This window comes from Strigops habroptila, chromosome 12 (genome assembly GCF_004027225.2).
Source record: "Strigops habroptila isolate Jane chromosome 12, bStrHab1.2.pri, whole genome shotgun sequence".
NCBI classification, from domain to species: domain Eukaryota; kingdom Metazoa; phylum Chordata; class Aves; order Psittaciformes; family Psittacidae; genus Strigops; species Strigops habroptila.
In genome coordinates, this window is record NC_044288.2 from 9,384,647 (window position 1) to 9,412,094 (window position 27,448).

Sequence of the window (27,448 nt, forward strand, 5' to 3'; positions counted from 1 at the left end):
TGATCAAGCTGAGGTTTGAATGCCTGTGCATGTTCTAAGAAAGTGAAGGTTTGTTTCTTGCTGTTTCATTGATAAACTGAATAACTATTAGTAATTTGCTCAATTGTTTCTCCATTTCACACATGAAAATGGAGAGAAGAGTAGTTAGCTTGATCATAAATTCAATCATTCACATTTGTAAAGTGCTGTAAGATTACTAGAAGATTACTTAAACCACGACAGATGCCCACTAAAAGAGAGCAGCATGGTCACTGTTGCTATTAAGATCATTTCTTACCTAACGTGATTAATAATAAGATTTGTAGGTGGTATAAAAAAATCATCCACTCCTTCAAATGGCGTGCGGATAACATGCTGCTCCTCCCCTGCGCTTGCATCTGGTATTACCTATAACAAATACACACAAGGTTGAGTACAGGAAAAGCAGCGAGTAAGGCACAAAGGTAAATATAGATTACATAGTCATACATGGTAGCGAGTGGCTTGTCCCAGCGATGTAGTAGACTCAAATTGATTAATGACTTCAAAATATTGTTTGGTGTAGCTGTCTTGAAAAGGTGTGCTAATAAATAGTATTTGAGGCTTGACATTTCTAAGGTAAGTACACAACGTGACTTTCATAAGATGTTTGTATTTTGAAAAAGAGCAGTCATGCAGGAGCTGAAGTCGTATGACAACGCTAAGACCATCATAATTTATTCCTTACTGTCTAAAATAAACATTTCACGGTTATATTTATTAATCTCACTTAAATGCACAGTGATAATTTACCAGCTTGAAGGATCAAACACTAACTCACAGCAGTTAATTATCACTTTGAAGGAGAATTGTACATCCACATACTGCACCATATATAATTCAGGAAGAGGTAGTGAAAGGCCCTTTGGCTGTCCCCTCTCCATGCTGTCCAGTGCCCACCTCCATGGCCATGGGAACTCAGCTCCTCCACCGCTCCAGAAAAGGAGAGGTAGGAATTTTCAATAGCTAAAATGTCAAATACTCAAATTGTTTGCTGAGTTCAAGACGACATTAGTCCATTCATTAGGAACTTCTGCTGCTCTAATGTGCAACAGGAGTTGCTTTGAATTTATAGCTACATAATTCATTAAGGAAATGTTAAATCCCTACAAGGTTTAGTTCAGACAGCTGTTCCGGTCGTGCCATTTAGATTTCTTCCAATTAGACTGCTCAAGAAAGATGCCCACTCTTGCACAGGGCTTTCACAAGGCCAGACATTTGCTTCCCACAAGCCAGTAATGGCTAAACAACAGCATCCCATTAGTCGGCTGCACGGGCTGTTTGATAAATCCCTGACTTCCAAAGAACAAGTGAGAATTTAGGTCAACCTCGGCAGTAGCATCTTTGTTAAAAGAAGATGTTTTATTGCATGTCTGCGACTAACCACTGCAGGTTTTAAGAATGAACTTTGCCAGATTAGTCACTGCCCACCTTTTGGGAAAGAAGATCGGAAAAAAGGAAAGATGTGCTGCTGCCGATGTTAATCTCACTGCCTACATATGTAACTGCACCTCATAAACATAACAGAAAGGACTATCTTAGAGCTGGAGCCTTATAACAAGTTTCCAACTGTGCAGGTGGTGTGTTCTTCTTAATAATCACATGCTTGTGCCATGTCCCCTTTAATTACAGAAACCTCTCACAGCTGGATGGAAGAAATTAAGTCAGAGAGGGTAAAGAGAGCCAATTTTATCTCCTTATACCCTGTACGGGAAACTGCTCATCCCCAGGTGAGACAAGCTGATGGCGTTGCCTCAGAAACCTTTATTTATTTGTCCCCATTCAGTTTCGTTTCTGAAAATGCCCATGTTTTGTTGCTAGTCCATTCTTTGTTAAGGAAAGTCTGCAGGCTGCAGCCATCATCTTAGATGAAGCACGTGGCTGGTGAGAATGGCTCATCCCGCCTTCACGGAGCAGCATCCCCATGAAGACCATGGACTCCAGATTTATAAGTTTTTAGGTCAGAAAGCACAGCCAACCTTCTCTGCTCTTGGGGAATGTTTTAATGTAGACTTACAAGCAAACATTTCTGGTAGAAGGAGTATTCACATGACACCTATGTTCCCAGGAAATCAAGTGCCAGAAAATAACTGCTACAGAAGGGTATGTCTAGCTGGATCAAGTCAGCTCTGGTGTCAACTCTGTCATATCACATACAGTAGCAGAAAAATGCCCAATTAAATGCCTACACTTAATGTTTCTGTACCATCAACAGAAGAATGAATCCTCCAGGGCAATCCATAAATGGAAGTTCATTTAGTCGTCCAAACCTATGTGCACTACTGTGCCCCAATATCACTGTAGGTCTGATGGTGCTGAGCGTGGAGGAGCACCAGGAGGAGCACTGGCACCCTCCTTGGGCCTTGGAGCATGGCAAGCTCACGCTGTTCGCTGTCAGCTGCCAGCCCTTGCTGTACAACTTTATAGCATTTGGCTCTGTCATCAGCCTCAAACAAAACAGACCTTGGCAACAAAGCAGTCCTGCTGCCAGCCTATGGCACAGTCATTGCTCAAAAACAAATTAAACAGCAGGAAAAATACGTGAGGATGGACGGAGGAGGAATGAATAAAACACACTAGATATGCAAATGAAAGAGCAGCTTTATATCCAGACCATTAAACGCTGTTAATTACCTGCAACCAATCAGCTTGCTACCGATGATGCCAAGCCCAGGAAGGCAAAGGCTCAGGTGCTTAAGGACTTACCTGCAGTGTTGGTGAGGACTTCCGCATGTCACCCCAGCTAAGCACCCACACTTGGTCGTGGGACTTGTCATAATGTAATTTGGTTGGCAATGGGTCAACATCCAAGGACTTAAAAAAACAGAGATAAGAGTTTATACAGTGACCCAAATGCACATGACAAATGTTATATTGGTTTACTGCAGACATTCCCATGCACCACTGTTTCACTCATTGTGCAGCTTCACCTTCAGATCAATTGAGGGATCAGCAACAGAACCAGCAGTGGAAAAATCCGGCTGCTCAGTGCTGTTTTCCGGCTAGACATCATTCCATCTTATGTTGTTACTTATAGCCAGTAGATCAGGGACCAATTTCTGCTTGAATTATACCCACACCAGTTCATTCTTCCCACCCTGCTTATAACTGAGGTCAGGCAGCAGCTCAGTAAGCGTGAGCCAGAAATTCATCCTAGTGTTATATATATTACCACACTAGCTGCAAGCCTGGCTGCAGATGCACCCCTGGGACTATAATATCCAACCCATAAAGGAATGTTTTTCCTGTCAGCAAGATTACAGAAGTGACACAGTGTGACCCCATGGGTGAAAGCAACACAGGCCCAAGCGGTGCCAGCAGATCCACTGCGCAAAGATCTACTTTGCTTGTCCCATATCAAGTCTTTTGCCACCAGTGAATAAAGACTTCCCCCTGTAAGTACCTGTATGGCTTTCTGAGTCTGGATATCTATTATCATTACTCTATTCAGCTTAGGCTGTGTCGCGTAAATGTACTTGTCTCTGACATTGACCGCTGAAGCCCAGAGGCAGGACTGAGTGCCTTCACCTTCCACTCTAGGACAGATGTCCTCCTGAGGGGGAAAAAAAAAAAAGAGGAGAAAAGGTTTAATTTCTATAAGTTCAGGGTCTGGAGCAGCAAGAATCTTAGCCTTGAACATCACAAGAAAAAAAATCCCTGGGGATTCCATTAGGATGATATTTCCCCCCCTTTTTTACCCCCTGAAAAACATGAAATAATTATTTTAGCAGATGTCACACTGCAGCCTGGCTCTACCCAGTGACATTAAATAGCTGGACCTCCTGCAAACTCACACTGAATTTAAATAACCACAGTGTCTATATGGATCTATCTTTGAAGTACAGTGTGGTTCATCGAGACTTGCAGTGCTGTCAGGATTTATTAGCAATAGAAATATCACTCTGTGCTTTGAAAAAACAGTGATTTACATTAATTGAATCACAGATTTATATTTTTCATCAAGTCTTCATTTTCAGTCCAGGTGAGTGTGCTCTGAAATGCTGGTGCTCAGGGAAACAGTGGCAAGGCAAGCAGAGTTCTACAGCCTACTGCTCCAACAGAGAAACTTCCCCTGTTCAAAAAGAACCAAATCTTGCTGCTTTGGACCAAATCCTGTTCGCAGCTGCCTCATGCCATTATTTTGTCTCTTATCCTCACCGAGTCCTGTACAAAACTGGTATTAGCTTTAGTAGGAGCTCACTGGTATCCTAAGTTGGAAGAGTCACACATGATCTCACCAACAAGCCTCTGCGTGTTGGCTACTCTTCATCACTCTCCCTTCTGTCAAGCTGCTTTATTGGAAAGAGCATTTGTGTGGGAGCAGGCTGTGGTGTGGAAACAAGGGTAAAACAAACTGAATACATATGTATTTCAGTGAGCAAAAGTGCTGCGTTTAAAACTTGTCAATACAACAGCTGGGTCACTTTAAACAATGGCACAAGCACCCTAAAGGGAAAGCAGTTAGAGCAGCAGAGCTTTTCAGGGAAAGAGGAGGTACAAGATAAAACAATGCGAACACCAGGTTTGTATCAGAGTGATGATTATGAATGAAGATTTCACCTCTAAGCAGCACAGCTCTGTTGGTTTAGGTATCTTGGTGGAGACTGGATAAAGATACAAGACTCAACAGCTTGGCTTCATTTTCCTTTCCTATGCTATTGCAAATGAAAAGATGCTACAAAAGCCCAGCCCTGGGCTTCCAGCAGCCACTCACACAGCCAAGCACCCGACAGCCTCCAAACTGCTCTCCTCATCCTCGGCTGTGCACTGGGGCTTGGGCTCTCGCAACACAGCCAGCATCCACCCAAAGCAACAGGAGCAGGGAAATGCTACCAGCCTTCCTCCTACAGTGCTCAGCTGCTCTATCTGCTTTTGTGCCCTCTAACAGCAAACGAAGAAACGTTTGTTGTAGAAACCCTCCTGAAGTTGCAGGCTGGTGTCACTGTCTGTGTGACAAACACTCAAGATACTAAAAGGGAAAAATGAGGGGGGGGAAAAAGCCAATCCTCCCTATATCAAGGGAAAGGGACCTATGATATCGGTAGGAAACCCTTAGAGGTCTCTCTGAAAGGCAGTCAAGTAATGACGTTAAAAATCCCTTTCATGCCCACCGCTGTGCTGACATTATTTCCTTAAGTGCCCTCTCTCCTTTGTTCTTTTCAAGCTGTTTCTCCAGAATCACCTTTTCAATATTTACAGGTCTTTGGAAAAAAGAAACATAAGATTTCTGTCTCTGAGTAGCAACAGCTCAAGCGTGGCTTAATAATATTAAGCCAGTCCTGTGGTGAGCATCGGTCTGGATTTGTGCAAGGGTATATTAAAATCCAGTGGGGAAAAAAACCAGTATCAACCACAAATTTATTAGGATTTAAAAAGTACTAAATGCAGACTCACAAGAAGACCCCGACCCATGGCAGCAGAGCCTGATCCAGCTTGTGGGGCTCATGACAGTGATTCTCCCCTTTTATTCCTCACCAAACTAAAAGGAGTCCTTTTCTTCAGAAGGTAGCCACATTCTCAGCGTCCGCTTTTAAAAAACCCCTCTAAATAAAGGAGTGACTAAAAAAGCATTTCTGATGTATTGCTGTACCTGTGTTTTATGAGAACTGATAGATCCATGAGCATACACATGGTGTACGCTACTGCACAGGAGTACCTAACAGAGGTCGCTGAAAACACTGCCCTCACAGGGCCCCAGGCACGTTATTCCCCTTGTCATGTTGAGCTCCACTGTGGACAAGGTTGTGCTTGACATTCACTGACACCTGAACACATTTTCCTTGTGATTTCTTACAGCAAGGGTTGGTGAACCCAGTGTTGGCAGGAAACGCCGGACAGCAAACACGGATGACATGGGTCTGCGGTTCAGTGGCAGTAGATGCAGAGGACCAGCATGGCACAAACATCTTCTGTGTATCCTGACTCATCTCCCTGCTGTGGTTTAATCTGGGGAACTATTTCTAAAGAGCAGAAAGTGCCCAACCCCTTTGCCTATCAGTAAAAGCGGCCAGTGAGTGATGTGTGCATCTTGCTGCTACTGACTTTCGTATTTTCCCTAGCAGCCCAGCTACAACTTTAGGACATGGATATGCAAACAGGCTCAAACAGGTCAAGTGAAAGTCTTTGCCTACATTTTGACGTGGTAACTAGTCAAATTCTCTGCAGCTTGTCAATAATTCTCCATGTCAGTCTTATAAGTTATGTGGTTCCCTTAATTTTCGAGAGGAGGAGATGATACACCTCAGGCATGCCACATGAAGCCCAACCAGCTCCAACATCACTGTGTTCTTTAGCAACAACAACCTTTGATGAGATTAAGAGCTGTCAGACGTAGCTGTTGGGTTTAGGACTTACATAACTTGTGAAAATCCTCTCTTCGGGCCTGATGTGTCTCCGGATTTCACATTCGTTTGGCTGGAGGACTGTGATCCCATCATCAGAAAAGACGTAGAACATGTTCCCAACACTCAGGCCTTGAGGGGGGATAAAGGAAAAGAAGCAGAAATTTTTCAGTATGTATCCATAGCTGTTAGGACTTTCTTAAGAACTCTCCCTCCTCCCCCAACAAACAGAATCTGCCTCACAGAAAGGTTGGTCATTTGGATGCAGTTGGTGCATTCACAAAATCAAATTCCATGTCACAACAAGGGCTTCAAGAAGTGAAGAGGTACAGACACATTCAAAAATGCCTTGCCTTGGTGGCGGTGGTCGTACACAAATAACTATGTCCAGGTCTTGCGCATATGTACCAAAGCCAGATTTGATTACAAGAAGCCCCTGTATTGCATTGTGCACTCCCTCAGGTTATCACTATGGTTTTTCTATGATTTCATTCAAAACAGCTTGCTAATAATTTGAGATCTGAAGGAGAAGCTTTAGCTAAAACTAACCTGAAGGTTATCTTGTTACAAGTAACTTGACTTCTTGTACCTGTGATGTAAAATGGACATGCTTAATATCTGAAAAGATCTATATTTCCCTATTCTCTGAAACTACCTGAATGAACTAACTATAGCCACCAAAACAAACACATTTTTGAAATCTTGCAAACTGTAATTCACAAATGTGGAGTAGTTCAGCATCGCAACAGCACTCATTTATCCAACTGGGGCATTCCAGGAGATTTGGAAAACTGGCTGTCTGTCATTGCTTTGCTGTTAGGAGGTTGTATTTTGTCATTTCTGCCACGCAGAAATGCTTTAAAACACTGATAATTTAGTTGTTCTCCACCTACATGCAACTGCAGCAATGAGCACCTTTAAGAAATGTTCAGGATCTTTTCAAACACTCTAGTTAGAAAGATCCAAGAGTCATTTCATCTTTTTCACCACCACTGTTTGCCATGACCACTATCACCCCTGTAACGCTGATAGTGTACTTATCTGCTAATGATATGGTGATCTGATAATTTGTAATTTCTAATTAATTACATTTTACCCCTGGAGAAGTAAGGTCTTGGTTCTACAGGTCTGAACAATGTTCAGCCTTACAATTCCCTTGGCTGCTCCAGTGATGGCAGCTCCAGACACTGCTCACATCTACAGTTTCTCACACCTCTTAAGTATTTGCAGGATTGAGGTCTAAATCATCATCAAAACTTCCCTATAATAACATGTATAATTTGGACAAATGCATTTTTGGGGAAATCTTATAAATTTCATAGTATTTAGAAAGGCCAGAAAGGTTTTTTTTGGTGCTAGACCCCCTTCTTTCTGTGCCAAATAAGGGGCTTCAGAGTGCAACATCTCAGCACATGGTGTTTACTCTACTGACAATGTCCAAGCTGAGTCTCCCTAAACCATACCACAGAAATACCCCAGTTAGGGCATGAGGTGGATATAGGAGCCATGGTCCTTAAATGTGATGCCACAGTGCCACACTTCCATCAAAACTAAGTTATCTTTATGGACTATTGGCTCATTTTTCCTGAATATGTCGTTAAAACATTTCATTCGGGCACTTTGGACCAAAATCTGCGCTAACAGCACGCACACAATTCCCACCTCCTTCAGTGGGGCTTGAGTGAACACATGAGAGGGCGGAGTTTGACCCTGGCTGGAATGAGTGCACATATTGCCATGAGTAAAGGATTTTAATCCTGGAAAGTGGAAACAGGCAGGCAACAAATTATGACTGTTGTGAAGATGCTCATTATTATTTTCATGCACGATAGGAGCGTGATTTCATCTGATGAGCCTGTAACAATGAAGGTGTGTTTCAGAACTGAGGGTTTAATTAGTCACAAAAATACTTTGATATTAATTTTACCCCAGTAGGTTTAGAGTTAGTGACTTGGCAAGTCCCACCGCTTATTTTACAGTAAAATGAGCGTAAGTTTTAATGTTGACTGTCTTAAAATATGATCCAAATAGCATTCAGGTACTCTCTTTTAAAAAAGGTTTACCCAATATTTTTTTTTTAGAGAGGAATCTTCACACCGATTTTTAGACAAATCAGTTTTCTTATTAGACAAACCAGGTGTTTTATTATGAGTTATGAACTATTTGCCAAGTCTTGATTGAGGTGCATCTCTAAACAATGTCATGGACATTGGTAAAACGGACTCTGCTCTTGATTTTACTGCTGCAGCTCCTGGGTCTGGGGAATTATTTCAGTACAGAGGTGGGCAATGGAGAATTTTGCAGAGCTGTGTTATTTATAGTAGTGAGTCAGGTACTAGATTGGAAACTGGGGGAGTGATGAGAAATGTTTTTCTTTCTCTTTTTAATTGAAGACATTTCAGGTTGGATGACACAACTAGTTCAAAAACTAAAGGCTTTATAAAAGGCAACATACCTCATCTGTGTAACAAAAACTACCATGTAACAAAACCCCCATTAAGAATAGGGAGCGTCTCCTAACCATAACAATTCTTATTTGAACCATTCTAGATAAAGTTGATTCTAGCATCTTTATTTTAAGCACTTCAGGACAACACCTGATGACAACCAGAGTTTGCTTTATTTGAGGAATAGAGTCTCCAACTGAGTGTACTTTTGTATTTCCCTACTTTGAGATCAAAGGGCAAATCTGTTAATGTGGAATACTCTCCTCTGATCTCATACTTGGATAATTCGACTCAATTTAACCTGAATGCTTGGAAGTATTTTAGAACTTAAATTTGGTTAGAAAAAGGCTTTTAGCTTTTAAAGTGCATACATTCATATACTGATGATTGCCTGCTGGCTCGGTATGCTCCCTTTACCCAGGTATAAAGCAAGTAACACTCGCTGCAGACATGAACACTGACATGAAAATAAATCTCTGCCTTACATTTGGGTTACTTGTAGCTTTCTTTACTTGTTTGTACATTGAGTAAATATTGCAGTGCTTCCAGTTCCATGTTTAACTGGCTGGTCACGCTATTTGCACTCATGGTTTAAGTGTGCATGGTCTGTGAAAGGTTTTGAGGACAGACTGACAGACTAACTCTTGTTAATTACTTGTGTTAAAACTCTGATTTGCAGCAAAAGCTTGTGTTACACAATATTCTGTCTAGGTATTTTCCCAACAGCTTTAGTTGTGATCATTTTAAAGGAGCACATGGGTGTGATCATTTTAAAGGAGCTCAAGTCTACCAATCCTTTTGTTAATATTGCTACTCACACATAAGTTTTTATTTTAATGGAATTAAAAGAATACATTAAAATGTAAAGCCAAAAATACTATTCCTCTCTTCCAGCTTTTTCTGTGCCAAGATTTCAAATGCTAAAGGACATTCAATGGATTCTTTGTCAAGAATGAATGTGCTGATCAACTACTATAGAACAAAACAGAGGAATAAACCTGCTCTAAAGATACTGAATTGTTTAGGAACATCAATAGTAAATCTGCTTTTACTGCCCATGTTTTTCCTGTACATTGCTCATACTTTAATTTGCAATGTTGATAAGCAGCAAGTCCATACTGTTTAGCAGAATTATAGTAAGACTTTCTGCAATCAGCTTCTTAGTTGGTTCTTTAAATATTACTACTATATCTAGTACAGTTACCCAACTACTTTATAAAGGAGCATAAGGGATGCAGTATATAAACAGCCATGTAGCATCCTGTAGGTGATGCTCGGCTGACTAGATGCACTAGAGATTTCACTTCCAAGCAGAAGGGAAATAGCAATTCTTAGTGCCCATAATGTCATTTACAGGAACATCAGCAGTAAAAAGATACTCTTCACTGCCGTGCATTAGCCACTTGCAGGTGGCACATATGGGAATAAGTGCTGGAGAGCTGCCTTAGGTGCTGTGCCACATCTCATGACCTCCAGCCTGCTGCATTTACTGCAGTCAGCAGAGGGACAGCTGGTATACATGGGGTGTTTGCATACCTGCCCAAGGTTGCACTGGTCACTGAGGGCTGGCACTTCCCTTCTGCCCCTACAATACTTTGGGCTAAGCTACAGCAATCCAGAAAGCTCCAAGTCAAGAGCACAAAGCCGGACTGTCGTTTCGGGTGCCTGGAGGCACTAGTATGAAAGGGTCTTTGCACCTTCCAACAGCAGACGGAGTGGGGAGCCCTTCTTGGAGGAAAACCAGGAGGGAGAGGTGTTTGTAGTGGGCAGGGGGACGTGGTGCACTGGACCTTCCCCACAAAGCTGGAAGGACACCAAGCTCCCAACTGCCTCACATGCAACTGGCGGATGCAAGAACTGGCTTACACGCTTGGACTTCAACCCAAGAACCTTCCTCTTGTGAGCAGACACCCTGCACAGAGCCCGAGGAGCCTGAGGCTGCACTCCCCATCCAGGCGCTTACAGAGGTGCTTGAGAGCAACTTGGGCCTTTGCATGATGCGTCCTACTGTGTGTTTTGGACATTATGACAGCACAAGTGTGCACAAAATCAAATACATTTTCATTTCAAGTGCCTCCATAGTATCTTTGAGTCAATTAGCTGGTTAGGATGGCGTTTTGTTTTCTAATTTGGCTTCCAAGACACACAAATGTTGACCTTGTGCAGGGCACACTGTAGATTTGATCAAACTAGAGATCTTAACTGCCAATTAAAACAAGGAGAAATGGGGCAACCTTTACTCTGCATCGATTTAAAGGATAGAAAGAAGCAAAACCTGTTGTGGGGTTTTTTTTCCTGCCTAACAGTCAAGAACACAATTTTTGTTGCTTGCCTAGTAAACATCAATACATGCTACTGAGGAGGAAGAGCTTGAATTGCTTGCTTAAAATACAGTGCATTGGATTTATGTCTTACTTGTTCAATTATGGTAATTTGGGAGCACTTCTGACACCTGTGCAATTGTTAATGCAGCTTGAGAATCTGCAGGCTACTCACATTTGTGGCCATCTATCTAAAATTCCCATTTTTACATATTTTATAGTCATCTATTATTTCTTAGTGGGAAAGTATCAGAAGGTACGATTTGTATTACAAGAGCGATATTTCTTATCTGAATAGTTTAGCTTTTAAATGTCTGGTCTGTACTTAATCTGGTAACTGTGAAAGCTGATAGAGTTAGCAGCAAGTCAGTGGAGAATGGCCCATCATGGAATTATTAAAGCAGACAAGCACATTATCACTACGACAAAAGAACTTTACTGCAGTACCTTCCTCTCGCCACAGTATGTTTGCAACTGCAGCATCAGAAAATTGGGGAAGCCAGAAAATAATCAGGAACAGAAAAAACAAAACAACAAAACAATGTCAAAATTGTCACTGTAGCAAGAAACTGAATTAATATTCATGTTTACATGAACTGTTTCATTTGTGAACCCTCTGTAATATTCGTTCAAATAAAATACCAGGAAAGAGAGATAGTTCTAAATACATTTGCTCCTTCTAGAGACAACTTTGAATCTCTGACAGGGGAAAAATCCTCCCTGAAATGAAGCCAACTTTAGCCTGTGCATAGATCAAAGTCTTACTAAAGAGAAGGTGTTACCTTCAAATGTAATGTACCTGTATGGTACAAGCTCTAGTTTTCTGTACAGGTTCAGTAAGGAAACATCACATCTTTCAGAAGCCTGAGACTGGCAGTTACAGCAGCTACACACTTTGCTGGACTTCTTTGTGGAATTTCATGCAACTACACTCTCTTTGAGGATTCAAATACTCTTTGAAAGTGCATCTGCATTTGAATTTCTGTTTTAGATAGATCCAATTATTTCTCAACATACTGCAATTTCCCTTGCTCACGTATTCAAGGGAAAACGAGCAATATTAACAAGAGTACATAAATCCATTTAATGAGGAATAGAATATATTTTCCAAAGAATCGCCATGAGAGCACATATTTATGGCTAACTTCGTTTTCAATTCTTGCTCTCTATTAACAGCCAGAAAAGTAGCAAAAATCCCATTTGCACCTAACCTTTTAGTATCCCCATAAACCCAAGCAATCTCCCAAGTAGTTAAGAGAGCAGAATTAGAAAGAATCAGGCCTCTGGGAGCTTTTCCACTGGGGCAACTAATCACCTCCTCCATTAATTGTGTTTCGGGGACAGTGCGGTCAAGATAACATTGCCACACTCCTACGGGACACATGCAGCTCAGAGCAGCTGGGGGAATATTTGTCTTGGAAGTGGAAGATAATTTCACACCGAGGGAATCCTATTTTGCTGGTTAGTGATGTAAATGCAGGGAAGATCAGTAATTCAATCAGAACATTTTCCAAGCATCTAAATATTTGAGAACTTTGCCTCATAACTGGCTTTAAAAGAAGTCTTGTACAGAAATCGAAGAAGTTTGTTTTCTGAAACCACATATAATTTGACATAATATTAGGTTTGGGATTCTCTGATATCTAAAACTATTGCAAATCTGTTACTTTACTAAAGGTGTTACCTGTACCATATCCATACTTTTTTGGCACATAAAAGACACCATAATCCTGGATGAGGAGATGTTACCTTCCCTGTTGATTCCTTCCCAAACCAGTATACAATCATCTCAGCAAAACATAGACAAAACTGTCATTACCTTACGAGTAAGAGTACAACATACCGCATGCAGTGGACTGAACTATTACATTGCATGTATACCATTACATTTAAATACTCTTTAAAGAAATAAATCCATGGAAAATGATGCTTACGGGTCTTTCTTGCTGAATCTTCTATGAAAAGTGATGATATGTCCTCGTCCACTCCCACCTCGTTTTTAGCAATGCAGGTATAGGCACCAGTGTCTTCATATCGAACGCTACTGATATGAAGTTCACTTCCATTTGCTGTAAGAAAGACACCCATAAACTCTGTTCCTCGCTGCTGCTAATTGCTTTTCCTGCTCTTAATTGCCTTCCATTGCCTGGCAACAACACGTGGCTTCACCACGTTTCCCTGTACGTAACTAGAGGTATTTTGGGGATTCTCATCACAGTTGATGTTTTGCTTCTTTCCATTAGCACATACACGCTCTGTGCCAGGAATGAACAAAGACGAATCCCAAGTGCAAACGATAAATTGCATTTCATTTATTTCTTCTTGTTAAAAAAACCCCCAAACTTTGGCTTTAATAGAGAAAAATTAAATTCAGTTTTGTGAAATGTTTTTCATCAGATCACCAAAAACTTGGGTTTCGGAGGAGTTTCTCTTCTCCTATCATTTTGCTTTCTGGAGTGGGACCATTGCCTAAAACCTTATTTTAAGACATTGCACCCAACCATGCAGGGAGATCTGTGTTGCCAACACTGGCTGAGGGCTGCAATACACCACAACCAGACTAGGGGGGATGCGGGGAGGCTTTCAATATTTTTACACAGAGTAAGTTTGCCTTTTGCTGTGCCTGTTGCAGCCTCATTTGAACAGGGATCAACAGGAGGCCAGAGCCCAATTCCCTCTGCAGAGGGGGTGTGAGAAGTCAAGTGAACCACAGCCTAATTCCCAGCTGACTTGCATCCAATGCAAATAAACCTGAATAAGGAATTAAATGCATTCCTCCTCTGCTTTGCACAGCTCTGCACAAGAGGTGAGGCAGTAGAGAACCAGGCATGTGGCTGTTTAACAGAACACATTACCACTCCTATCAATCAATACTGTGTTTCCTGAGAAATTCACAGGAGAAAAAGGCAGAAAGGAAGAACAGGGGTTTTGTAACACGATTTCCAACAACTGTGGCTTAGCGAAAGTCAGGAACTTCTGGTTTAAAGTGCAAAATAATCCTCCTTAATCCCCGTCTACAATACTTTAATTAATCAGAATTCTGTTCTTACCTAGGAGCGCTAGTTGTTTGGATAGTTTTGGCATGATATCAATGCCGTTCTTTAGCCAGGTAATTCGGGGATTAGGGATGCCTTCAGCGTGACATCTGAGGCTCGCTGACACGCCAGGCTCCTGTGCTTGTGTTTCCGGGTACACGCGAATCACTGGTGGCACTGTGGGAAACAAGGAATTGGAGACTTGAAACTCACCGTCTGGTGCCATTCCTTGTCAGTGGCTTCAGAGAGAAAAAGGTCTGATCCGAGAACCAGGAGATAAGCAACATCCCGGTACAGAAATGATTCTTCTATAGCTCAACTTTGGGGGCAGAAAATAGAAAATAATAGTAAACTAACAAACCAATGCCAGGGAGCAACCTCGATATCCAGTTTTGTATTTAGACCATTCTCTTGCTTGGTCTTGCTTTCTTTCACTAAGGGAGCGACTGACCTTAAGCGAAGTTGGATCAAAACCTAAGGCAAGTACTCACGTATTTAAAAATCAAAGTATAAACTCCCAACCTTCACTGAATCTAGTAAGGAAGGAATTGGAGTTCTTGCCTATTAGAAGTAGCACATTATTCACCATTTTAATTAAATATCCATCAGGAAATAGCCTGTACATTCACTACCTACTATTCTGAACAAATAAACTACTTTCCTTTTTTCTGAGAGGCTTTCAAAGCATGATTCACCTTGTTTCAGGAAGGCCCCTCTGAACTATTCAATATACTCAGCTGGCAGAACTACTAATTATATTACAATTTGAGATAAATTCATTGATTTTCAATCATGTTGCCTTCATTGCTCAAATCAACAAGGCTTAATATCACCCATTAGCTCTTTCTTCACAATTCACTCACATATTTTAAGGAGACTTTGCAATATTGCAATATCAGTGAAAAATACAAGTGGGACCCTCTTTCCTTTCACCTCGAGAGATGTAATAAAAGGAAACATGAGGATGTGCTGTATTTGGCTGATGGTATTTGAAGGGTGGTCATGGACTGCTCTGTTTCATAATCAAGCAGTCAACTTTCCTACTATATTAAGAGATTTTGGGACTTGTGATGTAACTGTTGAAAGATGTACAGCTTTGTAAAACCACGGTCAGAGTCAAATGTAGATGTGATACGTGGGAGACTGACTTATTCCTCAAGAAAAATGAATAACCTCCGCTTGCACTAATGGAGGATTAAGGAAAAGTTGTGGTTTTTCTTTAAGATGGCCTGAATGAGTCAATAACAGACTTCTACTGGAAATCACTGGCTCAAGGTACGTAACAGTGCTGTCTTTTTATACAGCCCATCATCAGGATCCAGGACTGACAAAATCAAATTATCTTAACAGTTGCTTCAGAATAAAATGAAATCTGTGTTTGCAGCTTGCTATGTGTCTGTATACCCATATGGGCATAGTTTAAATAATTACATTCACTAGCATACACTTTCCATCTATTTTTTTATGGGCCTTACCAGAGAAAGATGTATTTTACTTCTGTCTTACCTACCAGCTGCCAAGTATTAACCAGAGCTGAGCCGTCAGCTTGGAAGGAAATCAGCCACGACAGAAAGCCCTCGAGTCTACTTGGGTTTTATAGCTTTAACAGTGAGAGATTGCTCAAGTGTAACCTTAAAGGAAATGCCTCAGGGCAAAAAATGGGGACTTCTAGCAAAGGAATGGCTTTAAACTCCACCTGTGCACTGGATGTGTAGGTTTACTCCCTTGTCTTCTATTTCCTTTACTTGAGAAGAAGAGAAAATCTGTTGTAAGATGCAGAGCAGTGAGTAAAACTGCTTTTTTAATCTTTTTAATCAGGAGGTTACCAAAAATATGTTTGTTTTATTAAATTGAGTTTTCAAGTTCCAAGTAAGAGCATTTATCAGCTTTTTATCTTCTCCTCCTCCCATTACTGCCAGGGTTGCAGCTCCTCCTGACTTCAGGAGGTGCCAGATCAAGCGGAAGTTGAGCAAAGAAAGCGACGTACTGCTGGAAATGGCTGGCAGCTGTCAGAGCCACTCCTGGGTTTATTGAAGAGACAGTGCCCAAACAATTCAGGGCAATAACACTGGGAGTCAGGAGCTTCTCATTCCATCTGCACCTTGGAAAATTAATTGGAATCTCTCTGAGTCAGTGTCTCCAGGCGTGATAGGATAAAGATAGTAATTTCTGGCCATTTTGACAGGGTTTTATGAAGGTCCTGCACTCAGCGCTTGTCTTGCCTATGATTTGCTTGCTACTAGTAACATTTTTAGAACGAAATGATTTAGGAATTGAAGTGCACTGAAAGGCTACGTGATTTATTCAGACTCATGGATGAGAAGCAGTTTGTCTCCTACGAATGTCTCCTACAAATGCACAGGAAAAAACATTACCCAAGGAGGCTAGATGCCCAAATCCTGAAGTCAACTGACAGCACTTAATGTCCCCAGGTACTTTCCTGATTCTCCAGATGGCACGACCTGCCTCTTCCAGTTCCCAAGCAACGCTGGCCCTCTCTGCCTGCGGGTTTGCCTGCCCCAGCCTCTTGCAGACAGTCTTGGGTGCCCAAGCTTGCAGCTACCTACATGAAAACCAGCTTGGAACAAAGCCCATGAGGTCCCGTGCTCTGTGCAGAGCTCTTCTCCTGCCAGGATAGAATGATTTGGGTTGGACAGGACCTTAGTGCTCATCTAGTACATATAGTAAAGATCATTTAGATACAGCTGCCTGCCTGTGCCTGCCCAGTTCAAGGCCAGATGGAGATCCCACAGCCAACTTCACGTCCTTCTCCAACATATCCCAAATGGCCAAAGGCACCGGAGCAATTTTCTCACCAACCAGCTCTGGAAGGAGATAAAGCCCGACCCAGACACCACCTATTTAATGCTCTCAAAACCAGTGTGGATTGATATTTTCTTATAATGGTTTGCTTTAGGCTTTCCTCCTCACATGAGCACTCATGTCAGCACTCCCAATGGCTGCACAATGATCATGCTCCCTAGAAACAGGGCACTCCTTTGCAAAGCAGAGTTTACTTGCATGTCTCAGTTTTTGCCTCACACCACGTTGGCCTGCATGTGAGAAATCCTCATGTTTTACCTGCAGAGCTGAAAACATAATAGATGTATACTGCAGAAGGCAGCTCAGGGGTCTTTGACACTGCAACAATGTTCTGGATGAAAATTAGGTTAACTTGAAATTATAGCAAGGTGTCTTTTCCAGTGATTAATGAGGGAAGTGTTTGTTTTCACCTACAAAAGTGTGTTGCATCCCCATTCCTGCTCTTACCATTTTCCTGCACCTTCCATTTTTTAACAGTTCATTTCTTCTCCCTTGTTTGACATAATTCATTGCACAGGTAAATTATTGCATGGAACTGCCTTGTGATAACAGCAAACTGCAGAATGCATTTTTATTGTCCTTGCTACAAATTAATACATTCCAAGTAAGCACATTTAGCTTTAAACTTGCAAAAATTTCAGCTCCAGACTTTGGAATATATGGATTATCCTTTGCTATTTCCCTTGGTGAATATATATCATTGCTAACCATTACTGTGCCTGCAGCCAAGGGCAGTATAAAAATGCTATTATCTTAAGCAAAGTGGGAAAAAAGAGGCATTCAAACAAGTATGAGATTGGGTAGATTGCCTACTACTGCATGCTGAGTAGTACCTTGTGAGCAGACCAATTCATTACAATAAAACAGCTCAGGTGATAAAGCACACAATGAGCACAGATGGCAATATCAAGCCCCAAAGACATACATTGCTGCTATAGGACCAATACACTCCAGGGCTTACTAATAATTAACAGATTAATCATTTACTTGAGATGTTTTAATCTTTCCATTTATAATTTGAAAGGAGTTTGCAGCGTTATATGTTTTCTCTTGAAAAGCCACATTAACAAAACATCCTTGTTTTTTCAACATCTCTCTACTACTGGAAAATGTGTCCTACTGGACTCTTACAATTGGGCTGAGGATCCAATGACTTTTTAAACCTGTTTTCAAAGAATACAATATTCTGATTTATGCTGCTGTTTTCCAGAGTGCAAGGACAAAGGGAAATGATGCCCCAGACTCAGCAGCCTCTCGATTTGCAAACTATCAATTTTCATAGTTGATTACAATTTTATGAGATTCTTTATCCTCAGCAACTCTTTTTCCTCTTGAAAGTGATAAATTGCTTTTCCTCCCTACAGTTAGTGTATGCTGAACGCATTTCCCAAGCAATATAGCAATATCCATACGTAGGAGAGAACATAATCTTCCTACTGTTCTTGGCTTCTCCTGATCAAAGATACCAGCATGCAAGATGAATTTCTCATTCCTAAACTTTGTGTTGCCTTTCAGGGAGTTCTTTTCTTCCAAAGACATTAAGGGCCAGCTGTGCAAATACACTGATCTGAATTTTACCACTGCTGTGACTTCTAAGATAGATAAGATCATCCTGAAACTACCACATCAAATGTCCCATGCAGGCTGCATTTCACACTCGTGCTTTATGCTTCTTGCCGAGATGTGAGCCAGCGGTCTGGGACATTCATCTGGTGGTCTTCACCTTTTCTGCCTAACAGGATTCTCATCTTACCCTGAGCATCTGGACCTGCCCTCGTTACTTCTGATATCCTGAAGCAGCTGATACATAGGGAAGCACTGCCAGAGTTGTGTGGCACAGGCACAGCAGCAAACATCCATAAGGATGCTGCTTCCCCACCAAGGGCAAGGATGTGCCCATCTTCCCACAGGATTTACTGTGATGAAGTCAATTTCATAGAATCATGGAATGGTTTGGGTTGGAAGGGACCTTAAAGCTCATCCAGTTCCAACCCCACAATGCAACCTGAAGGTACACAACACTGTCCTGCCATCAGTGCTGTTGTCCCAGCATCAGCTATTGGAGGAAGCCACGACAGAGGCAGAAGAGGAGAGAATTCAGTGATGTGGGCAGCCAGCCACGTCAAGAACTGCGGAACCCCGGCTTTGCAAAGCCTAATGGTTCACATGGGAATATCAGACGCTGTAAGACAAAGATTTCTAGACCCTGCAGTGTCTTCTAGCAAGCCAGGGTTGATAGCAGAATGCATGGCATTTTGTTGCAGTATTTATTGACTAGATAGCAACATTAAAAAGCCAGCACAGATAGTGGAGGATTTTTTTGTTCTATTAGTAAGAGAACCACATGCAGCTGCAGTGTGTAACTTCTGTCTAAAAAGAAAATGTGATCTTTCAACAAGTTAAATCTAAGTGGCAGGCACGAGGATGAAAGGAAGCAACCCCTCCCCACACTCCATCTAGCTTTCCTCTTATTCTGGCTTTAGTTTCAAAGCCTTTGGGCCTTATATTCTCAGTGATGATAAAGTCTATATTGTTGTCTGCCAACCAAACTCCATTCAGACCTCATAACATATCACATAATATACACAGGATTAACTTGTTAGCTTGCTTTTCTTTCAACTGCCATTTGTCAAACAAAGAGCACTCTGAGGAAGGAAACCCATTTTCCCAGCTGCAGCACGCACAATCTAGTTATCCACATTGCTGAGAATTTACACTTTACTGTCTCAAAAGATGACAAATTATTATGTAGAAACACTAAGTCAGTTTTCATTCAAATCAACCGGATGCTTCGTGCTCTCCTCCAGGTACTCACTGTGGGTGAGGAGCATTTACACACATTCAGAAGAACTGAGCTGCAGCCAAACCTAAACCCAATGCCCACCATAGCACTTCTTAAAATGCATAAATATCCCTTTTTACTGTTTCTTCTCGTATCGGCTTCTCTCTAGTAACCTCTGTGTAGCTATCTGCTCTTACCACTTGAAAGCTCTCCTTTGTAGATGTCTGTGCACATCTAGAGAAAGAACTAAATATTAGATTTCCTTTATATCCTCTGGAATACAGTTACTGGATTTTCCTGTAAACTAACTACTTTCAAACCAGAGTATGTCAAAATCTACCCATGGTGAGCAACAGGTTACCCTGTCTCCTATTCTGGAGATACTGCTGGTCATATTAGCACATATAAATACAGGTTTAAAGTCAGACATGATTTTGCTGCTGGGGAGGTGGATATTCCACTGGCTGGTCCCTCGATGAAATGCTGGTTGAAGCTAATGTAATATTAAACTAAATCCAACTGTCTGAGTTTGAGGCCAGAAGAAAGATAGGGAATGCCTGAACATAAGTTCCACCAGGTGCAAATGCGGTCCAGGGAATGGATGTGGACCAGAATGATGGAATATGGCCTGTGTGATTCTCTCACCTGTAGAAGGGTCTGCCCTCATTTTGCAACCCTGTGGAATATATCTTTAGCCAATGTAAACAGCCCTTTAGTGAATCAAGCAGACTACAACCAGGTAATAATATGATACAGAGCTGGGAGCTAGACACTCATTTTGGAAACACTGTGCTGCATTTATTTCAATATCCTGGACTCCTTCATGCAACAGAAATGATTTTCTGGAAGAAGGAATTATTGAAGCAACACTTCTGCTGACAAAAGTAGTAATTAGTCTAAGAGATGCTTTGAAACGCTGCTCTTAACTCTATGACTCTATTGACAGCTTGTTTTACTGTTAGGACTGAAGCCCAGGTAATTATACACGTCCTCCCCCTGGTACTTTTCTTTTTGCTTGCCAGTGTGGTTTCAGGAGTGAGCAGAGCCCAAGCTGGGTTCACACTCGTGCACACACAATTTGGTGCATGGCTTTTCACGTCTCTGTGTGAACAAGGTTAACGCGCAACTTCGCTTACGGGAACGTTTCATGGATTGTCATATATGCCATTTACTAACCATTCACCTGAAGGATGTGGGTCTGATACAGCTCTTCGTAGCCGTAGGCATGACAGGTGTAATTGCCCATGTGAATAGTTGTTACCTTGGTGATGTAGAGGGAATCGTCTTCTCCAAAGTCCTGTACGGAACAAAAGACAGGAAAGATGCCTCATTATTTAGCAAAAACATTTTAACCACCATGTGAAGGGACACTACACACAAAACCTGTTCAGCGGTTTTGATAGCACCATAGCTTGGGAACACAGCTTGAGTTTTGAACGGAAGTTTCAAAGTTCATAAATCAACATGCAGGGGGAGAATTAATGGCAATGTAAGAGTAAGGCAAAGCAACTCGTCTGAGAACATGAACTTCTATGCTGGCTGCTAACAAGGTGTTCTTTGCACATAAAAAAGGTGGCAATCTCCAGCTGTTTAATTTATGGGGGAATTTAGTACCTACCCGTTAGCCTTAGATGCATAAAATGCTAACTTCTGGGTGGGTTAAAGTTTCCTTTATCTATGCCGGTTCTTAGAAAATGCACTGTAACCTTGAGATGTGACGAGAAAGAACTGAAACTGTCACTTATCTCAGACAATATCCTAGGCAGGAGATGAGGAAGAAGACAAAGAGCATTTTCTCAAACAAACCTGGTTTGATCTGCAACTGCTTGACAAGTATCTTCCTTTATCCCCTTCATCTTCCTAGATCTCCTTTTGCATTACTACAATTTTTGATTATAGACGGGAAGAATATAACTTATTAGAGTGGTTTTGGCACTTGAATATGTTGTGCAATTGCCTTGCTTTGGAATTTGTTTCAAATCACAGTTAACAGAACCACAGCACTGATGGGTGTATGAAGCAGCTTCTCTCGTGACTCTGTTAACGTTCAGACTCCTGCAGCTCCAGAATGTTTGTACTCCCATGTGAACTCAGAAGGATTCATTTAAAAAGCAGTTCATGAGCTTGAAGAATGATTTTCCTTTAATTAGCTCCATGTGTGAAGCAGGCTGAACTAAACTCTTTACAGTAGTATGAGAAAATTCAACTTGGAATCAGGGTGGCACAAACCCAGTACAATAGGGCGAGTATTGAAGAGTGGTTTTGCTCTTGAAAACACAAATACTTTCTCATTTCCAATGTGCAGGATTTTATACATGTTACATGTTACAACGCAGACTGAGAGGGAGCACTGAGAAATACAGAATTTACAGGCAGGACAACAACTCTTCCCAAAGCACAGACCTTAACCTGAGAGGACACAGACATCACCACCCTGGTGGTGCTATCTGCTCTCTGGAAGCACATGCTGCCCCAATGTATGAACAAGTATGAACAATTACTTATGGACAATGAATGAAAGAATGAATTCATGTATGAACAAGTATGAAGAATAAGAGTAAATCCACAGATGATCCCGAAATTCATAATCTATAATCAAAAGCATCCAAGATATTACTGCCACTTGGGTGTCAGGAAGATTTAGCATCTACACTAAGGGATAAACTGGTTATGCTATACAATACATTATTACAAATATCTACTCAAAAATTCCCATTTCAAGCATTTGCCTGTTTTCTGGTCAGCTACATCTTTCCTGATGGAAAGTAAAGATGCATGAGTAACTGCAAAGAGAAAACACATCAATCCTGGCCAAGTGATATTTGCATGAGATAGAGAAAAAGCTTGCAGTGGAGGGGACTGACTAACAGAGTTTAAAAGTTAATCCCAAAGCAACTCGAATGGAGTTTAGATCAATAAAAGCAGGATGGCTACTTTTATGGAATGATTTATACGGAGTTGTGGAAAAACAGGACAATAAAATTGTCTGGTTTAAGTATGTTGCTTCCTTTAAGACATCTCAGAAAAATAATATGAATGCTTGCTTTGTGCTCTGTAATTGTCTTTTTATGGATGATCTGTTTTTTCCAATGCATACAAATGTATTAATATAAGTAAAGACCCTTGCAAAAACAAACTGATGCAAGACTATGGTGTTATTCTCTTCCTCTCCAAACACATTTTTCTTGTAAAGAGAAGCTTATATTGGTAAAAGCATCATTTATGACTTTTAGAAACTATTTTCTGACTTCTAGCACATAAAGAAGGTTATCAAAGATGGTTTGGGTTAACACCATATCATCTATGTCAGGCATAGAAGGAATTTACCTGCCCTGTGTAACTTGTGCACACATGGTAAATCCACATGAGATTACAATGTTATTAAGAATGACCAGTACTAGAAGTGGGAAGGAAAAAGTGATTATGAAATTTAGGTTCAATACTGAAGCTGTCGTTGCTACAAAAAGAATGCTGAATTCTGTAAGAAATTAATGGCTCTTTCTGTGTGTTTATTGCAGCTCATGCTTTCTCCTTGTGTTTCCCTGTGGATATAATTAGTACATTAGGATTTCACAGTTCTATTTTATATATATGCATGCATTCTTACGCACAAGTGCTTTCTGTATATTTTATAAGGGTATCTTCGGAAGTGCTGTAAAAACCCAAGCCCTCGAGCAAGTGATGAGTCTGACTCTTTAATAGCCTCTAACTCTCCGTGTCACACTCACCCCAGGCAGGAGTCCTGCCGAGCAGCAGAAGCCCTGGTATTCCAGCCATTTCCCACAGCCCTCCACACTGCACTGCCTGGGGGAGCTCCTAGGAGCTGCTGGGGTGCATCACTGTAGTAACTGTAAGTTAACACTGACAGCGTGCTCAGCGGCTGGTTTGCTTTGCTGGGAAGTGGTCCTCAATGGAGTCTAACACCATCACGCTGCACACAGCTTGATCAAGCTGAGAAGGAACTGCAGGTCAATAAGGGCTTCTTGCCTCTCAAATATGTGTATGAGCCAAATGGAAGCTATTTGCACAAATGTTTTTAGAGGCTCAGGTTCTGAGCTCCGTCCCTTCACCCCCCAAACACACATACATAAGCCTGCTGGGAGAACTCGCAGGGGTGGGCAGAGGGAATGGGAAGAATTCACGCTGGGAAACGGCAGAGGAAGCATTTCAGGTGCTTTGACTTTTTTCAGATGGCTTCTGCTTGCAAAGCAAGGTCTCCATCTCACTGCGAGCCTGAAAGCAGTCAGAGGGAACAAGAAACATCTATAAAACTGATGCAACGTCATTCTCCTCTCCCTAAAACTATTCCACCTTTAAAGCAGAGTATCTGAGGGCTGTCCAGGCATCTCAGCGAGTCCTGCACAACCCCTGCAGCTGGGGCTGCCCTATTCCTACCCCAGTGATGCCCAGCAGTGAACTGGAAAGACATTTTTATCTATCATCCCAGACAAAGGATAGGCAAGCAGGAGAAAGGCAAATAAGTAACCTCTGAAACATATCTTTTCTCATTTACCACTAAACGTGAATTTTCTTGTGAAGAGGAAGAAGCAGAAGTGATGAAAAGAGAGGCAGAAACTATTCTAACCCCACAAACTGATGAGCCTTGAATCAAAGTGGCCTGATAAGGACACAGTGTTCATCACTTCTATTTTACAAAATTCATTATAAGATAATGTTACATGTTCTGGTAAAGAAAAGGATTCAGCAAGCTATGCTTATAACTTCTTATAATTGATAAGGTCGACTGGTGGCAGATGATAAATCGACTTCTCCAGCGGTTTGTCTCATGTTTTCTCTCTCTTTTTGGAATCAAAAGTTCCCTGTCCTTCATGAGCTGCTTTCATGTCTTGCAGTTACCTTTCAAATAAAGGACTGATTAAGTGACCTCAGAATGTGTTTAAACTTTCCCAGATTAAAACCATGCCCCACGCTGCATTTTAAATTAATAACAGCTTGGTAATCTGACAAATAATAATAAGAAAACGTTGCTACTGCACACAGTCAGTTTCAGAAGGAAAAGCAGATCCCAGCAAATGCATACAACTGATTACCCAAAGCATCGCTCTCTCCAAACAGAAGGTTTTTCATATTTATTTATCCCATTCCTCCCTCCTAATGCATTCCCTGGTCATGCAATCTGCCGCGGCTCACAGACCCTGTGCTTCCAAACGTGTAAAACATTGCATATTGCTTGTACATCTCGTTTCATATTCTGTCTCAAGTGAAATCCCAATATGTGATTGGAATGCCACAAATCTCCTGCCCTGACACCCAGGAAGGCAGCCGGCAGAGAGGGAGCCCACATTAACCGGGGGCTGATGGAGGGTGCAGGGCACCAACTGCCTTTTTTTGCCTGTTTCAGATGCTTTTTCTTGAAGCTTTTTAACACATCTTGAGGTTGTTCCAACATAGAACAGAAACATATTTAAAATCCTTCACATTTTTGGCAAAGGTTCTTGTTTTCCAGGAAGTTTGAAGAGGAATTAGCATAAGGTACATTCAGATTATTTTGTAGGAAAACTTCCAGCTACTTGAGGAAAAAAATACTTGTCTTATAGGTATAAATAGGAAGAAGGAACAGAAAAACAAGCCCTCAGTGACACAAAACTAGACAATCTCCCCATCTCCAGAGCTATCAGCAAATACTGGCACAAATCACACTGTAGAACAGCACATGTCACTGCCCAGCCCATGCGATTTTAAACCTGACTTAAACCACCTCAGTTAGACACTGAATGCTCTACTAGATGTTGGGGTGAGTCCTAAAAATGGTTGATACCCCCTCACCATCCTGGTTTAAAAGTGTTCATCACAGAAATAACGACAGAGGGAATGGAATTCCCTGGATGGTTTCTTCTCTTAGGAGAATCCCAGCGGTTGTTGGGTCTTCTTTATAAATAAATATTATCATCATCATGATCTCAAGGCAGACATTAGAGCAGTCTTCCAGTAACTAAAGGAGCCAAGAAGAAAGCTGGAGAGGGGCTTTGGGCAAGGGCCTGTAGGGACAGGACAAGGGGAATGGCTTTAAACTTACAGAGGGGAGATTGAGATGAGATCTTAGGCAGAAGTTCTTCCCTGTGAGGGTGCTGAGGCGCTGGCACAGGGTGCCCAGAGAAGCTGTGGCTGCCCCATCCCTGGCAGTGTTCAAGGCCAGGTTGGACACAGGGGCTTGGAGCAACCTGGCCTAATGGAAGGTATCCCTGCCTGTGGCAGAGGGTTGGGGCTCGATGAGCTTTAAGGTCCCTTCCAACACAAACCAGTCTGGGATTTTATGATTCTACAAATAATTCGCTTCACTTCTAAACCCTTCCCTTTCAGCCCTTCCACCAAGCCCAAGGAAGCTGGGAGCCTGTCAGTGCCAACTGACAAAACCAGTCCCAGCACTGGGGCTGGCTGGTGTCACTGGTTTTCCTCTAGACAAAACAAAACGCTATAATGATTTCACAGCAACCAGCACAGCAATGAAGCTGTATTAACTAGCTGATGTTAAAACAGCTAGCCTGATCCTCAGAGCCCCAGAAATCTCTCTCTGATAATGTTTACAGGGTTTTAAAACAAAATGTACCCAAGCGTTTAATGAGATTATTATTATGCAAAATCTACAACAACGGCTATCGCTTTGAAAATGATTTCTCCTCACTAATCAAATGTCTCTGATCTTTTTTTTACAATAGACTCATGAGTGATTCATATAAAAATAATAAGAAATAAAATAAATTGGTCATGGGCTCTTAAATCATTTTCTTGGCTGCTTTTAATAATTCATTTCCAGAGACAAGCTGGAAACTTATGCTTCATTAATATTATTTGTTCTTGGGTTTACACATGCTATCACATCAGCAATTTACATGGAGAAGAATTCCGCCTAAAGCAACTGCCAGGAAACTCTTGCAAATGCAGCCTGATGGGCTGTTCATTTATCTTTTCTTGCTTTTCCACTCAAAGAATTTAGCGCTGCAGAAGACTGCTGGCGAGATGAAAGAGTTTTGGGCTTAAAAACACATGGAAATGGACTTTTTAGAGACATGTGCAAATATAATAGAGATAAAATGGATGACTCTTATATCCCGAGAAATTCAAGAGACAATGCAAACAGGGAAATCAATGGTAGGTTTTCTGGCTGGAGCCATTGGGAGGGAGGAATTAGTATACCAGGGATTTAATGACATGTTTCTATTAATTGGATCTACCAGGTATTTCAGAAAAATGCAAAGACCACGGAACAGGGAAGTACCAATCTTGGGAGGAAATTCCATTCATAAACTACAGCTTTCTCCCTACAATACACAGGGAGATAACTGGGATTCATGGATTTAGGTCTTTCATTCAATTATCAGTTACAACAGTCAGAGCAGGTACAGGAGAGTACATTGATCTCAGAGTTCTAATTCATCTCATTCTCAATTGTTTCCTACTGTATTCTTTTAAGTGTCTGAGTCTAGTTACATTAATACTTCACTGCAGATGGGCTGTCTCCTTTCTTCTCGCTCATTTTTAGAAGATTCACACTGCATTCATAGTCCTGCTTTTCTGTTTTAACACCCAGACCAAGTACGGCAATTCATCTACAGGAGAGTTGCATCTAACATCTCAGGTTTCTCAAGGCATTCCCAAGGCATGTGACCTGCGTGCCCCTCAAAAATGCGAGTGAAACAAAACCACTCCACATTTCCTCCAC

General features: G+C 41.5%; 1 protein-coding gene across 3 annotated transcripts in view; it reads right to left on the reverse strand.

Annotated features, from left to right (window-relative positions):
* Positions 1–27,448, reverse strand: part of FSTL4 (follistatin like 4) — a 205,597-nt gene that overhangs the window by 6,113 nt on the left and 172,036 nt on the right. For 2 of the 3 annotated variants that reach the window (XM_030504789.1, XM_030504790.1), the window contains exons 8-15: positions 20,944–21,064; positions 14,178–14,339; positions 13,062–13,196; positions 11,575–11,601; positions 6,373–6,491; positions 3,422–3,571; positions 2,725–2,832; positions 278–387 (exon numbers count right to left, since the gene is read on the reverse strand). In XM_030504789.1, coding sequence (XP_030360649.1) covers positions 278–387; positions 2,725–2,832; positions 3,422–3,571; positions 6,373–6,491; positions 11,575–11,601; positions 13,062–13,196; positions 14,178–14,339; positions 20,944–21,064 — 932 coding nt within the window. The remainder of the gene's footprint in view (positions 1–277; positions 388–2,724; positions 2,833–3,421; positions 3,572–6,372; positions 6,492–11,574; positions 11,602–13,061; positions 13,197–14,177; positions 14,340–20,943; positions 21,065–27,448) is intronic. The other variant, XM_030504791.1, reaches the window with a different exon arrangement.